The sequence below is a fragment of the Plectropomus leopardus genome, chromosome 2, assembly GCF_008729295.1.
Source record: "Plectropomus leopardus isolate mb chromosome 2, YSFRI_Pleo_2.0, whole genome shotgun sequence".
Classification (NCBI taxonomy): Eukaryota; Metazoa; Chordata; class Actinopteri; order Perciformes; family Serranidae; genus Plectropomus; species Plectropomus leopardus.
The window spans coordinates 22,828,293-22,843,907 of NC_056464.1; the positions used below are offsets into that span (position 1 = coordinate 22,828,293).

At 38.8% G+C, this 15,615-nt stretch overlaps 1 protein-coding gene across 4 annotated transcripts in view; it reads right to left on the reverse strand.

The window, feature by feature from the left end:
• tox2 (TOX high mobility group box family member 2) overlaps positions 1–15,615 on the reverse strand; it is a 143,852-nt gene that overhangs the window by 8,767 nt on the left and 119,470 nt on the right. For 2 of the 4 annotated variants that reach the window (XM_042505458.1, XM_042505442.1), the window contains exons 5-6: positions 7,793–8,047; positions 4,929–5,171 (exon numbers count right to left, since the gene is read on the reverse strand). In XM_042505458.1, coding sequence (XP_042361392.1) covers positions 4,929–5,171; positions 7,793–8,047 — 498 coding nt within the window. The remainder of the gene's footprint in view (positions 1–4,928; positions 5,172–7,792; positions 8,048–15,615) is intronic. The other 2 variants (XM_042505450.1, XM_042505467.1) reach the window with 2 other exon arrangements.

Below are 15,615 nucleotides of genomic sequence, written 5' to 3' on the forward strand. Positions count from 1 at the left end.
ACAAAGCTGCAAGGGGGAGAGCATATGCCTCCATCGTAATCCTGACACAGAGGTGTCCCGCCTGAATTAGCCCCTAATTGTACCTTAATGAAATGTTCTTGTTTGATAACCAGTTAATTACAGGAGACAATAACTCTGCACCCTGCTGACACTGAAGGGAGTGATTACCCCGACGACCGAAAAAGCGAGCGACCGATGAGGGGAGGAGGAGGTGGAAACGGGAAGTAGGGAAGGTGGAGAGATGAGAGGAATTAAAAGGAAAGAAGTGGAGGAGAGGAAAGGATGCAAAGGTACAAAGTGAATAAAAGCATGCAAGCGTGTGTGAGAGTTAGACAAAGACAGACTGAAAAATAAGCAGAAATCTTTGGATGGATGCTAAAATGTAGCCTGCAAAGGAGTTTAATATCAAAGCATGCAGTTTAAACAAAGTGACAGTGTTCCTTCCCTTCTATCTCTGACCTTTCACCGCAGCACAACTCCGACACAGCAGACTCAATTAAATAAAGCTAAGGTCTCTCCTCCCTCCTACCCAACTCCATTATCACTGTTCCTCCCCACTGCTGTATAAACGAAAAAATTGATCTTAATCTTAAATAACAAAAACAAGGGAAAAAAATCTTTTGTGTTTCTGGGCCAGCTTTAACATGTAGTCACCTTGAGGAATAACGCAGCCCAAATAACGCATTGATCTTGCACTATAAAACAAAGGCCTTCGGGAATTATAAAAAAAAAGAAACCCAGTAAGTATAGCGTGCAGGCATTCAAAAACATCTTACTAAAAAAAAAGAAAATATGAACATAAACACGTATAAAAAAACACTTTGTTCTACCAAACTCAAGGGCAACACTGGAGAATACACAACAATTGCGAGTAAAGTGGGGAAACGCACACTGAAGCTTGAGAAAAAGAATCACAGAAAGAACACAAATCACAACAATGACACTTGTGATCGTTCCTTCAATAAAATACAACTATAAAACACGCCGCCTTCGATGCATTTATGTGGATTCTGCTGCATGGTGTGTTTGAGGAGTACTATATGTAATTGGAAACAGGGGCCATGTTGTAGTTAAAACAAAGCTGTGTGTAGGGGGAAGACTTGTGTTTACATTCTGGTGCTCCTGCATGGCTCCAGAGGGTCTGACTGTGGCATTATAGAACACACCTCATCGGTCCTATAGAGATGACGTGACAGGCGATGTTGGAAGAAAAGAGACGGCATAACAGCGTATACATCAGAAGTCAGAGGGGGGAGATAGAAACTGAAGCTGTATTTTGAAAATGTTTATGAGACGCTGGCATGGATAAATGCATTTCACCTCAGCAGTTGTGGATGCTTGTGCAAACCAAAGACAGACATTTGAACACAGTTAATGAATATGAACATGCAGCAGCTGAATGGGTTACACTCTGTAAATACACAGTTATCAAGTTTATCCATTGGTTGTGAGGGAAGAAGTGACAGTGCTAGTCTCAGAGAATAATTAGAGCAATCACAGTGTTATTGCCCAGACAGGGTACTACATTTCATTCCATAATGACATCATTACCTCAAGTTAATTATGTGTCTTGCAAGGTGACACGTTTGATTAAACACATGAATGCACAAACAAATCAAAAAATTAGCCGTGGAATGGCACGATGAACGGGTGGATTTTTAATGGTGGAATTGTCCTTTTGTCAGTTTCGTCTCTGTTCCCAGGTAATACTGTGAAGGACAAATGCATTTAGAGCAAGCGAGAGAGAGAAAGAGAGATAGTTGCATCTACAAGGCAAAATGTCTCTCTTTTTCTCTAAGGTGAAAAAGAAGCCAGGACACAAGGGGTTAAGAAGCACAAACAATAACATTTCAGGAGCAGATGTCCTTGAGGCAAAACCAAGGACAAGGCAATTGCTAATCTTGTATTCCCAGCATGATCAAATCACCAGGCAACAGATATAAATAAAAGGACAGGAAATGAGGAATTCACATTCAAGGGTGTCAGCGGCGAAATGAAGATTCATGGTGAAGAGCCCCGGTGAAGGCGGCAAAAATTAACTGCAAATAAAAGGGACAGACGGCCTCCAAAGTCCGGCGTATAAAGTAGGTTTGGTGGGAGAAAAACACACACTTGCTAGATAGGGTCTCGTCGACGGTGGCTGGGGCTGAGGAGAATGGGCTGCACTTTGTCATGGAGACAGGTGCTTTTATTTGACACCCAATAGGCTGCGCCCTGACTGGATATTCTAAAAATATGAGTCTGCGCATGATCATCAGGCTGTCTCGTTTTCCATTCATTTCACACCATCATTTGTTACCACAAACACACAGAAACCCCTTTTGACTTTGTCTGTTGGGGTGGAATGCTGAAATGAAATAGAAAATGTGCCGGCTGGAAATGCTCTAAACTGCAGTAAATGTTAATGCAGTTCCATATGCACAGGTCAGGCTGTAATAAAAATTAAATTGACTCCTGAAAATATGTAGGGAAATAGTGTATCTACACTGCGGATTGTGGCAAACTTTTCACTTATTCCTATGTATGGTTTTCAGTGCATAATAATATATTCTTACCAACTGATTATATATGGTAGGAGCATGTCAAATACATAAACAATAGCATTAGATTCACATAGAGTCTCAGTTCATGAAAGACCTATTTTATGTGCATCAATGACTACACTTACATGCCCAAATATTCTGTTTGTTGCCTTTATTCCTCAAAAGACAATATTTCCACTAAGTTGTTTACTAATGAATATGAATATTCCACTAATATTTCATAATAGTTTATATGCAGCCGTGCATTCTCCCAATAACATGCCCTAAAATGTCGTTTATTAAAGATATGGAAAAGTAGAACAGCTGTTGCGTGTGCCAAGTTTTTTTTTTTTTTTTTTTAAAGCTTTCACCAATGGCGGACTTGTTCAAGCGTGTGAACACAGCTTTCCTTTTTCATCCCTTCAACCACGTCCTTGAAAAGGTCAGCATCGCAATATTTACAGTTTTCCAATAACCTGTTGATTTCCAGGCTAGCCTTTCATAAGGTTTAAAATTGGGTGTGTTGCTTCTTCCAACCAGAAATGTGAGCTTTTCTTTTTGGCGTGCATATCTACCCCACAGCCGTGCAAACTGCTGGCAAGTTGGTTTGTGTACCATGTATTCATTAGAATGCACAGTGCTAATTGTAAACAGGCAAGAGGCAGCGTGTCGCCAACTGCGGTACAAACTGCACATGCAAAAGTAGTGTCTACACATATAAAGAATGCTCCTAAATTCTGAATCATGTCAACATGTCTCACATGTCTCAATCAGAAAATGCTTCGTTCCAAAAAAGGCCGAATTCAAGATATCTAAACGGAACATGCTATTTACATGACTTTTGTAAAATTTTAAATATTGTTGAATTCTAATAAAAGTTGGATATTATGTAAATGTAGCCATTGTTACGCAAGTTTTTCGTTATGCAGAATGAGGGACGACTGTCTTATTTTAGAACAAAAACCTGTATTTTCTGGTGCTGCACCATCCCTTCACCTCTTAGATACACACTTTTGCGCAGTTTTAAGCAAACAAATGCAAAACCATACAACAATGGTTGGAATTGATCCATTGTTTCAACTTTAGAAGTATGTGCAGTGGATCATCATCACACTCAAGTGGCAGGTAGCTAACTAGTCAGAAGGTTATGATATGACAGGCAATACCAGCACTGCAAGCTATCTTGTTAAATCTTGCTGCACGACACAGATACATATTGCAGATACCATCAGTCTTAGTTTGCCCGCAGTGTGCTACAACAGAAAGACCAAGCTGTGAATGCTCTGCAGAGTTTACAGTATGTGTGGTAAACCTGACCTGTGAAATTGCATGACCACGACCTTAAAAATGTAATCTGGGCTAGTAGGACAGTTTTACACCTCCTTAATGCTAGAAGGGCAACTAACACTGCATAATGAAATGCCATAAAGCAACTTTAATCACGATTTTTATTTTTACAACGGATCACGTGCATGAAATAGGGGTTGCTCTGAGTAATGCAGCGACAGAATCATCACCAGCTTTGCCTTACAACTCAATGTTTTGGTGTTTCCGCCTGCAAGTTTACTGTTTTGGTTCAACTCATTTGCAACAGGCAGTTGTTTACAGCGAAAAAAGCTCTAAAACTGTACAATAACTTTTCAGCACCAAATGTCGTGAACACAGCTGGTAGAGACCAAGAACAGAGCTAAAAGGGGAGTGAATATCGGCTTTTCATTTGCTAGGTGGCCAGAAACACAACTCTGGTTTAATACTGGTGATGCTCTGTCTGTGGGATGTGTAAATCATAGATGTATAAAGAGAACTGGATACATTGTTGCAGGTGGGTCCTTTTGGTTCAAAGTTGTTCGGAGGCACATCAATCCAAAAGTTTTGACTCCAGGGAAAAAAATCACCCACATCGCTGCATCTCTGAGCCCATAGAGCAAGAGCAATAGAGACTTTGCCGGCTGAGAAGCTAACTTCTGGTTTAGCACTCCCCTGACTTCATTGTTGATAAAATAATTTCCTCTTGCAGCTTTTCAAAATTTTGAGATGTTATTGGAACAAATGGATTGAATTCCGGTAGTGACACAATTCATTTTGCAAGGGTTGCGGCACTTGAAAAAATCTTCTAATTTAGAGATGTCTCTTTCCCATTGTAAGTCTAGGGGCAGAGGGTCTTTTCTTTTGGGCAAATGGCACCACGTGACACTCTGAGACATTGTAGCTGCGCAGTTTAGGCACTTTATCGAAATGGCTTCAAAGTCCAGCCATTTCCTGGGGGCCTTGTATAAAAACGTAATGAGTTTGCCACACTGTGATGGTAATTTAAGAGTTGTTTTCACAGCTTGTTTCCACTGCCCCTGAATGGCCCAAAAATGCATAGTTACAGGTTTAAATTACGCACACACAATATAAATCTACCTGTTTCTGCTCTTCTCCCAGTCCGTCCCACATGGAGGCCACTATCTTGGATACGTCTCCAAAGGTGGCGTTGGGATTCTGTCCTTTAATGGCTGCCTGGGTGTCTCTGAAGAACAAGGCGTAGGCTGACACAGGCTTTGTAGGCTCATTGGGATCCTTCTTCTTCTTCTTTTTTTGGGGTTTGGGCTTGGGCTTCATCATCTCTGAAGATGGCCGCTTCTCGCCCGTGATCTGAAAGACCATCAAAAACACACAAAAAGCAAAACCACTTATTGACACCGCAGGAACACGGCCTGCCGATTCAGCTAGAGTGAATCATTGCATCTCTGATGAATGCTTACAACATTGGGTCCAGGTGAAGCATGTAAACTTCATTAAATCCATTATTCATGCTCTCTGTTCAATACCCATTAAGTCAGCGTTTGAATATTGCAGTAATGTTTCACTGACAGTAACACTTTGACACTGCCACTGGTTGACAGCATTTTATTTCTGCCTTACTTTGTCAAAAATAACATCTGTTAGCTGAATTTATCAAACCTTTTCAAATCTTTATTTTTCAGTTGTTCAGCAAGTCATAAATTCTGACTTTTCATGCCAGGGGTGAAAGGAATTTTAAATCGCCTGCTGTATCTGCTCTGGCTTTGATGTGGTCTCAGAGTGAATTGGAGAGCAAATGGAATTACTTACTGATAGGAGAGATGGTAATCATTTTTATTCACACACACACGGCGAGAAGCACAGCAGAGATGTATATGCAGGGAAATATATTTTCTTTAACTAAAGGATCCCCTTCTTGTTATATTGTATCACTGCAAGCTAGCATTTAAATACACCGATGAATCTGAGACACTGTGGATGTGGCAGATTCAATTATGCACTCATTCACGTTCCCCTGATAGAAACGAAGCAAATTCGCAGAGATGCTGGTTGGTGGGCAATTTATTAAAGCTGTTTTACAGATTTACATAAACCAAACGAATGTAAACAAGTGTCCTTCTCTTGTAAATGAATGAGTGATTTAAATGAAGGAGGGGTAGCTTTCAAACCAAACATAACTCAAATGATAAAATAAGATAAGATTGCCAACATCTTGTTTCTTTGTTGTTGATGATTAATCCAAATATAAATATAATCCAACAATATTTCTTAAATTACTTCAGTGCATGGCTGGGCCGTATGACCTACAAATAATATCTTGATAATTTTATGCTATATCATGCTACAGAATCAGTATCACAATATTTTGAGATCTCCTCTGAAGCACTGAACATTACTTAAATTCTAAACTACCAAATAAATTACTGTTACAATAAAGTTCATTAAAGTACTGTCATAACAAAGTTAAATAAAGTGCTTCAAAATAGTAGTTACAATAAATTTTAATTAAGTACTGTTACAATAAAGTAATTTAAAGTACTGTCATCGTTAAACTGTCATTACAATAAATCAAATAAAATACTGTTATAATAAAGCTGAATAAAGTACTAATAAATTTAAGTAAACCACTGTTACGATAAAGTTTAAAAAAAATACTGTTACAATAAAGTTAAATAAAATACTGTTATAATAAAGTTAAATAAAGTACTATATTTAAGATAAACTACTGTTACAATAAAGTTGAATAAAAAATAAAAAGAGCACTTTTGCAAAAAAGTTTTAAAAAAGACTATTGCTATAATAAAGGTAAAAAAGTATTGTTACAATAAAGTTACATAAAATATAGTTTAATGAAATACTGATATAAAAAAGTAACTACTGTTACAATAAATGTAAAAAAAAAAAAAGAAGTACTAATAAATTTAAGTAAATTATAGTAAGTATTGCTTTAATTAAATAAATCAAAACACAACCACTCTTATTTTGAATCCGGCTTGTTTCAGACAAGAAGTGTTGATGTTTTTGTTGAGAACGAGAAGTTTCCAGTCAACAGTTAGTTGTTAGCAGAAAGTTAAACTGTCACTGCGGCGCCATTAAAAATGAGGATTTATTAACTGTGAGCAGGATACGAACCGGTTCTCCAGTTCGCCTGCTCACAATATCACCTAGGAAAGATTGCCCTGGATTGGTGGGGGAGTTCATGGGACATTTCATATTTTTTGGGAATCTTTCTCTGTTTTTGTTTGTGTGAGAAACAAAGTGAGCCATAGGACAGAGTGAGACAATCGAAACGCCTCATGCCGGTGGCTTAAAAAATGTCTAATCTAGTATACTAGATGTTTGTGGAATAGTCATTTTATACATCCCGCATGGACCAAGCCACGATACATTGAGTATCAGTGATATACCGCCCACCCCTCCTTCAGGGAAAAACATTTCACGTCATGTCTCATGGCGTGCGCGTGAAAGAGTTTGCCAACAAATTTACAAACAGCCATGGTGTTAATGGATTGTCAGCCATTCACAACTGTGTCATTAGAAAGGAAATTTATAAGAGGGGGAAATTATCTTGCACAAAAGGACCAAAAGAAGATTGTGTTGCTTTTAAGTGTGAACCACATTTTGGAAATGTGCTGCACAGAATAAAGAAAAAAGGGAGCATTTTAATAACTAAACCAAGTTGTGTTTTTACACTTAAATTCAATCATGAAATAAATATTTCAAGTCAATTTTCTTTTCAAATGTGACAACACACTGCAACACACCATTACAAAAAAAAAAAACATGGCTTCAGTTCCCCTCAACAGCAAAATTTTGCAACCATGCGAGTTTTCCAGCCAACCCAATAAAAAGCACAAGCATGGCTGCCCCCTGTTTAGACTCAACGCTACAGTTAGCATGCGAAACCATCTCTGAGAAGCGCTGCCAAGCCCTCGCCTCCTACTCCTCCACTACAAGCCAGACAAGCGTTGCTATATCAGTACCTTCGAATGAGGATCAGTCTCCTCTTCCTGATTGGAGCTTGAGGGGGAGGGTGTGGCCGATTTACTTCCGGGAGGTGAGGGGGAGCCATGAGGCAGTGCACTCCGGCTGACCTGAGGGTTTAGCTGGGTCAGTGCACTCATGGGGTTGGGCAGTATCGGAGGTGAGCTGTTTATCAGGGGGTGGTTATAATGAGCGCCGTCTGGGTGCTGGTGATGGTGTTGCTGTTGGTGGTGGTGCAAAGCCATCTCCTGCATCTGGGGTGAGAGAAGAACACCAGCTTTACTATCTTCTCTACTCAAAGTAATGAAAGTTTGCCAATTAGCCAAATATGCAGACATTTTTCAAATTTGAGGAAATATGCATTTGTGTCAGACAAAATCTAAAAAAAGACACAAAAAAACTCTTACAGGTCTCATAGTTAAACTTAGGCTGGTGATTAGAAAACTTCTCTTTTTTTTTCAACTGTCTTTTCTAAAGACAGTAACATGCAGGCTCGGGGGCCAAGTTATCGTTATTACTTTTTGGGTATCTGACTGTCATACAGGGACACATTTTGCATACTGAGCAAAATGATTAATCAACTAAAAACATTTCTAATCTTCTAATCTCTTAACCCCAACCAACCAAAACAACTCACTCAGACACTTAAGACGTCTTTGTTCCCTAAAGGCTAATACCATTCACTCTCAACTAACCAGACTAGAAAAACACAAATACAGCATTTTTGACATAGTCCTCATAGTTTTCTGAAGGCTCATATCAAAGCCACATTTTTCACTCAGTGAAGCCATAAAATCTAGATTTTGGAGCTAGATGAAGTCAGATGAGAGCAGCGGTCAGCACGGCTTACTGTAATAGGCTACAACAGCTGTCTATCAAACAAATGTGACCCAAACATACACTTTGAAAAATCTTTTTTTTCTAATAAAAAGTTTTTTTTCAAAGTCATTATCAAAATACAAACTAAAAGAGGTGAAATCAGCTATTGGTTGATGATTAAAGCAGCTGTTAGCAGTATTCCTTCCTCCGCTATATGAAACATTTTATTATTCACTTATTTTAAACCCATTATTTCGGTTTTCTGGCCCACAACTTTACTGTCTTGGCTCATTCTCAGTGGTTTCATATTGTGAGAGTCACAGTTCACAGAAGGCAGCTGTTTTCAGCTAAAATGCTGTAAAAGCTCAGCGTATGCAGGCTGTTCTCATTCACTGTTTGTACTTGCACTGTAATGCACTAGGATTGGTAAAAAATAACCCAAGGAGGCTGTGATTGTGTGACCTATGCACTGCAGGCTGTCCTCCCTCATATGATCAGAGCAAAGAAGGAGGTCAGCTGACGCAGTGTAAAGAACAACAAAGTCCACGCAGGGAGGCAGTTGGGATGGTTAGATGGGTCAAACAAACACAGGACTGTGACCCAGGAGACCTGTGTTTGTGTTTCTTTGGAAACCAGAAGTCAACATTGAGTTTCTTTGGAAGGTCACTTACATTACATTAAGTAAATAATGTGACAATGCCCAACTGCAAATTCAGTTTTTCAAAGCTAATCTAATCAGTAAGGATGCTAATGCGTAAGCTACCACACAAACTGTTGTAGGAAGATATATTTCTGTATGATACCTGCTCAGATGGCAGACCGTTAGCCCCTAGCTGGTAATCACACTGGAGCATTTAGCAGCTAAAGAGACAGATATTTTTTCTCAGGAGTTGGCAGAGACCAAAAACAGAGCTAGACGTGAATATGGGACTTAAATTTATCAGATGTCCTGCTGTACAGGTGCCTGGTTATCGCAGGTTTGTCAATGAATAAACTACTTTTAAATTTAATACAGACATTTTTCACCCTATTCAAGTCAGAGTTTACCACGTCATCTAGCCATTAAAGGAACTATACCTCACACTAAATTTTTCATTGCTTCAACATTCAGCATTTGTAGCACACAGGGCCATTATCATTTTCTTCAAAATTTATTAATGTTAAATGTACAATCCATATTTTCTATTGGCTTCTATTGACAATAACAAGGGAATGCAAAAAGTGCAGGCCCTCCAGGGTCCTTCAGACACAGTGGCCTGGTTGGTGTTTGGTGAGAGACCTTTCTGCCTCTGAAAATGAAGTTTTAAAAAGCCAGAAATCTCAGCATCTTTCAAAGCAATCGTTGCGTCAATGCCATTGATCAACAACCCTATCAACCCCCTGCAGATACATTATGCTCACTTGGTGCTATGAAAGAGGAAAATATCACTTACTGCCATGTTCAACAACACCTTTTTCAACACTTGAGCCCGCAAATAGAAACAGAAAACAGTGCTCACAGCTGGAAAATGACCCCCGCATGGAGAACACCCTTCAGAGTGATTACAGAATCAGACTCAAAAGTTCTGCTCTTAGTCGTCTTTAAAGATCTTCAATAATAACTACATCAAAAGCTTTTCTCCGACATGCATCAGGACAGAACATGAGCACGGACCAAAGGATGCTTTTAATGTAGGCATAAATGGGAATGTTTGGCAATTTACAGATCAGAAAGTGATGAACTAGCATTTGTTAGCTCTTTTAAACATTCATGAGTTAAATAATACATTACACATTAGTGAAGTGCTAAAAAGATCAAATTGAAAAGGCCCAAGCATATGAGGTCTTGATAAACACGAGAGGAGGTTCAAAGATGAAGGCTTGGCTCTCTAATCATAATTGGTCCCAGTAGATTGCTAGAATAAAAATGCACAACAAAGTAATGTTGTACGAGGCCCTGGCCTGCTTTGAAAACTCATAATATTCACACAACATTAGATTCTGCGTTTGCCCCAGCAGCTGCACACAAAAGGCAGTCATGAACAAAGACATTCCTTTTGCATTTCAAATAACCAAGCTCAAACCTCCCCCATCCACGGCAATCTCCAACTTCCAATCATAATTCAAAACACCGTCACTACACTTCTTAAAACATGAGGAAATAGCTTCGGCAAAATAAGTAGTAAGACACAGAGGAAAAAAGAGTAAGAAAGAGGAAAGAGAAGGAAATAGAAATCCATTAATTTTCCATTTTCCATGGACTTGCTCTTTAAGGGTCCTCACAAACCAAGAAGCATTGAAAAACCAATTAATCAAACATGAATGGCCTATCATAGCTATAGCAGACGCATTTCCATAGCAACAGCCTCCAGGCAAAATTGTCACCCTTTAATCTGAACCACACCATGTTTAATATAAACAAGGAGACATGCAGAACAGAGGAGTTCATGAGGGGAAGGCACCCTGGCATCGTGGGTATTGGGTGTCACCTCGTAAGAGCAGACACGGAAAAGGCTCACTCAGGCTCTTACAAATGTACATGAATCTATTTTAATATGTTCTTATATTTTGAAAATATGTAACATACCAATTCACCTTATTCTTGAAAATGATAAAGTAATAATAATAAATAATAAAATGGTGGAGAACATAGCGGGGAGTGTGTCTTACTGCTGATATGAGTCGATTTACAATTCATTTTCAGCAAAAATATAAAATAATTCAGTGCATGTCTTGATTTTATTTCACATCAAGCACACATTTCATCTGCTGGTCTTCATCTTCACTCTTACATTTCATAGCATTGACTCGTTTTCATTAGAGCTGAGTGCTCTGTCCTAACTAATGAAGCAGTAAGTCACCAGAAAATGCAGAAACAAATTAACTGTTGCACTGCAGAGAGCCTGATGAAAGTGATAGTCGAAGCTATAGCTACTGTAACAGCAAAGACACATCAATGCGAGCACAAAGGCACTGATTCCTGAGTATGAAAGTGCGTATTACCGTTTCTAAAAGCAGCTATATACTGTACAGTACAGCACCCACAGGACTAGTGCTCATTACTCAAAACACTCCAGCTGTGATAATCTGCCTCTAATAGTCTTTCCTATATGTCATCTTTTAAAATGTTTCTGGGTGCTTTTAGTTGCTGCTTTCACCTGTGCGCGACATAAAGAGCAAGAAGTTATCACACAGGGCCATCAAGCCCGAGCTAAATAAAGCAAGCGGCAGACGGCTGTACAAATATTATGAAAGACTCTGACAAAGGTTGCCGGTTGCCATAGGTACTGTATGCTAATTCTTAATGGTATCATCCAAATAGCTGGCCAAAGGAGGGGTGAGGGGGGGCAGATGCACAGTGGGCAGCAGGACTGGTCACACCTTTCTGCCTTTAGTAGAGGAGCTCTATATAATGTTCAGAGTGTGATTCACAGATTGTATGCACACGACTCTCAACCATAATCTGTATAAAATAATGGACGTAGCTACTGTGACATCACCCATTGTTTTGTGGACTGTCATTTTGAAGCCTCAAGTTTGGCATCTTGGATCTTGGCTTTTTGGAGCCAGAAGTGAACATATTTAGCCAGAAGTGATCATATTTGGTCAGCGAGGGTTTCGGCTTTATTTTTAGCCTGGAGTTTGGTGCTTGTTGTCATTATGGAGGTGGCTGAGCCATAGGGTAGCAACTAATGGTGCCAACTGCAAGAACAAAGGACTAGACAGCAATAACGCTGAGAGAGCTAAGGGTTTTAACCCATAGATTTATCAAGAACTGGATACAGTGTTGGAGGACGGACCCCTGCTCATTTCTATGAGAGTTACTCAGTTGTGCATGTCAAAAAAAGCCCCCAAATTTATAAAATTACTTGGATCTTCTGCATCTTGGGGCCCACAGAGCAAGTGTTCTGGAGACTTTGCTGGTCAAGCAGCCAACTGCCACTGGTCAAGCGGCTAACTTCTGGTTTAGCCCTCTGCTAACGTCATACAATGGAAGATACAATGATTTAATAGTGCAGCTCTTCCAGGCTTTTAAAATGTTACCGGACTTAAAGGATAAAATCCTGATAGTGTAACGAATAATTTCACGGGGACAGTGGCACTCAAAAAAAAAATCTCTCTTTCACTATGCAAGACTATCAGATAAAAAGTATTCTGGGCCCAATGGCATCAGGCAACAGACCCAGAAGCTGTGATAGCATGGTTTCGCCACTATGCAAAACTGGCATCAAAGTAAGGTGGTATTCCTGGGGGCTTGTTTTAACCAGGGGTGGAACTGGAGGGTGGGGACTCTGCAATGACACCTTCCTGATATCAGCAGTACTTGACGTGCGAGCGTAAACTGCGGACTTACATGCACGCGTGGTTGAACCATACACTACAACAATGAAAAGAAAAGCTCCGATCATATAACACAAACAGAACGTGTTGTCACTCTCTACTTAAGATGCCATTTCTCCACTACATCTTTACATAGCAAATAGCTGTTTGCTGCTATATTGATGCTCTGGATGTTGTGTAGAGCTCATTTGACTCATACTGACTTCTCATGGTCTTGACATAACAGGCCTAAAACTAATTTCACTCCTCAATTGATCTGTGATGCAACATGAAAATTATGTTATTTCTTTTGTGGGGTCGACGTGATAGATAGTTTTCGGTTGAAAAAGCTAGCATTGCAAGTAGTTAATATCAGAGCAGCTAACTTACTGAACACTTTGCTCAAAGCCGTTATATTTTTTTTCTGCTGTATTTTGTGGTACACCCATAAACCAATAAGTGCCAACTTGAGCAATGCAGTGCCCTAAATTTATATATTTAGATTATTCATAACGTTGGATTCTGAGTTCTCTTGGGTGTTGTCATAGCTGTGCTTAACCTCCAGCAGTTTAGTTGTTTGTTGTAAAGCCCCAGGAGATCAGAGTTTCTCATAAATGGAGAGGAGGGAAAGTAAGAGGAAGGGAAAGAGGACGCTGGAACAGGGAGAGAGAGAGCGAGAGAGAGAGGCAAAAAGACATAACAGAGGGAAAAAGTAGGGGGGAAAAAGGATACAAAAAACCCATATGACCTAAGTACTAAAATCCATCTCCAAAGTTAGCATGGGGACAGTTAGATATTGCTTTTTGGTGATGAGCAGCCAGGCAGACCTAAACTGTGATGTAAAGCCAGGAAACTCGGTGTGAACGTGTTCCTCTGCCATCGTTACGCCTGTCGTGTTTGTATTCACATCTTGTACATCATAGTCAAATGGGAGTCAAATAACAAAGGCTTTCCAATTATGTGTAGCACATTGTGTGTGAGATGGAATATCACAAAGCCATTGTTCCCCTGCTCCTGCTGACCTTACCTTTGAAATGGTTTCACGGCCGCTCCAATTGCCTGCACCATTTGATTTAGCTAAGGGGATTTGACCACCAGCACAGAGATGAGAAAAGGGGAGAAGAGAGCCCTATACAGCTACAAGGAGAAAGAGGAGAGATTCACACCAGCGGAGAGCAAAGCAGCTAACCTTGCTCCGTCCTCATGATGATTATACCAGAGTGGCGTCTGTTTAATCATTTAAATAAGCGACTTGATTGCTATGCAAGCTTTTATTGCCATGGTATCATAATAAACCAGTCTCTTGATGCTATAGAATCAATCAGAAATTTATCATCATCTTAAAATAACTAAATAAATCTGCAGCGTGTGTCGCTTTTTAATTAAGTGCCGACACATATAGTCATCTTATGTGGTCATGACCCAAATTGGTAACTTTTTGGCTGTCAGCCCAAAGTAAGATTAAGAAGGTAGTTGGGATATATATATACCTCTAAATCCACATCATGTTGTATTAGGATTAAAATCCAATTATGGACGTAGATGCAGATGCATTCCTAGAATCGCTTTGTGTGCTGCAGCTGCATGCTACACAATATTGCAAAAAAGGTTAGATGAAGAACCTCCTATTTTAGCATTATTTGGAAAACTTGCATTCATTTTGGCATTGAGAGATATGCGTTTTTAAGGGACTAATAGTATAAAGACAATCGATTAAGAGTGACAGTGATGGAATTTAACTAAGTGCATTTACTCAAGTTCAAAGTTGAGTTTTTTTTCTATTTAAATTAATCTCATACTTCTTTCTACTTATACTTCAATAAACTTTGAAGTGAAATATTGTTCTTTTTCATTCTACAAAAATGATTTGATAACATAAATTACTTTACAAGTTAAGATTTCTGCACACAAATCATATGAAAATACGTAAGTGCAACCGTTAGAGGATAGACTATGAATGTATTTTGATAGTTGTTTGTCATGTTTCATGCAAAAACAATTCAAGGTACTTAATGTATATGAAAATAAATACATGTAGTATTAATATATTATCTAAATAACTATGACTTTCTGCTTTTCCTATAAATAATTTAAATTATTTTTGATTTATTAAGTTTGCTTTAAAATTTTCTGCACTGATTTCTTTTTTACTTTTAATACTTTAATACATTTTCCATATTATACTTGCATAAATTTACTCAAGGAACATTTTCAGTTTAACAGTAACAAATTTATTAAATGTAACTTTGGTATTATTACTTTTACTTAAGTGAACGATCTGAATACTTCTTTACCACTGAGGAGTAATAATATTGGCAGTAAACTGCATTTTATAAGCTCAACTGGCTGTGACTACTGCTATTGCTGACTTATTTAATCATTTTTGTTGTTTTTGTTTTGTGGTTGTGATTATATCTTGTTTCAGTTGTAGGCCTTTATATTCCATTATTGTATTACTGTTGAAAATACAAAATGTTAAAAATGAACTGCATACTCAATTCACTTTTAGTCCACTCACTTCAGTGATATACTATGCTGGATGTTCCTAAAAAACAAGAAGTAATCCCTTTCAATTATCACTTATGACCCACTAGAAGTGTGTGGCGGTGTCATCATTTTTTGCAGAGATACTGCCCTCTTCTGCCTGTATTTATCTTATTTTCGTCATTTTTTCTGCATTCGGGGTGTTTATGGGTGTGTACCC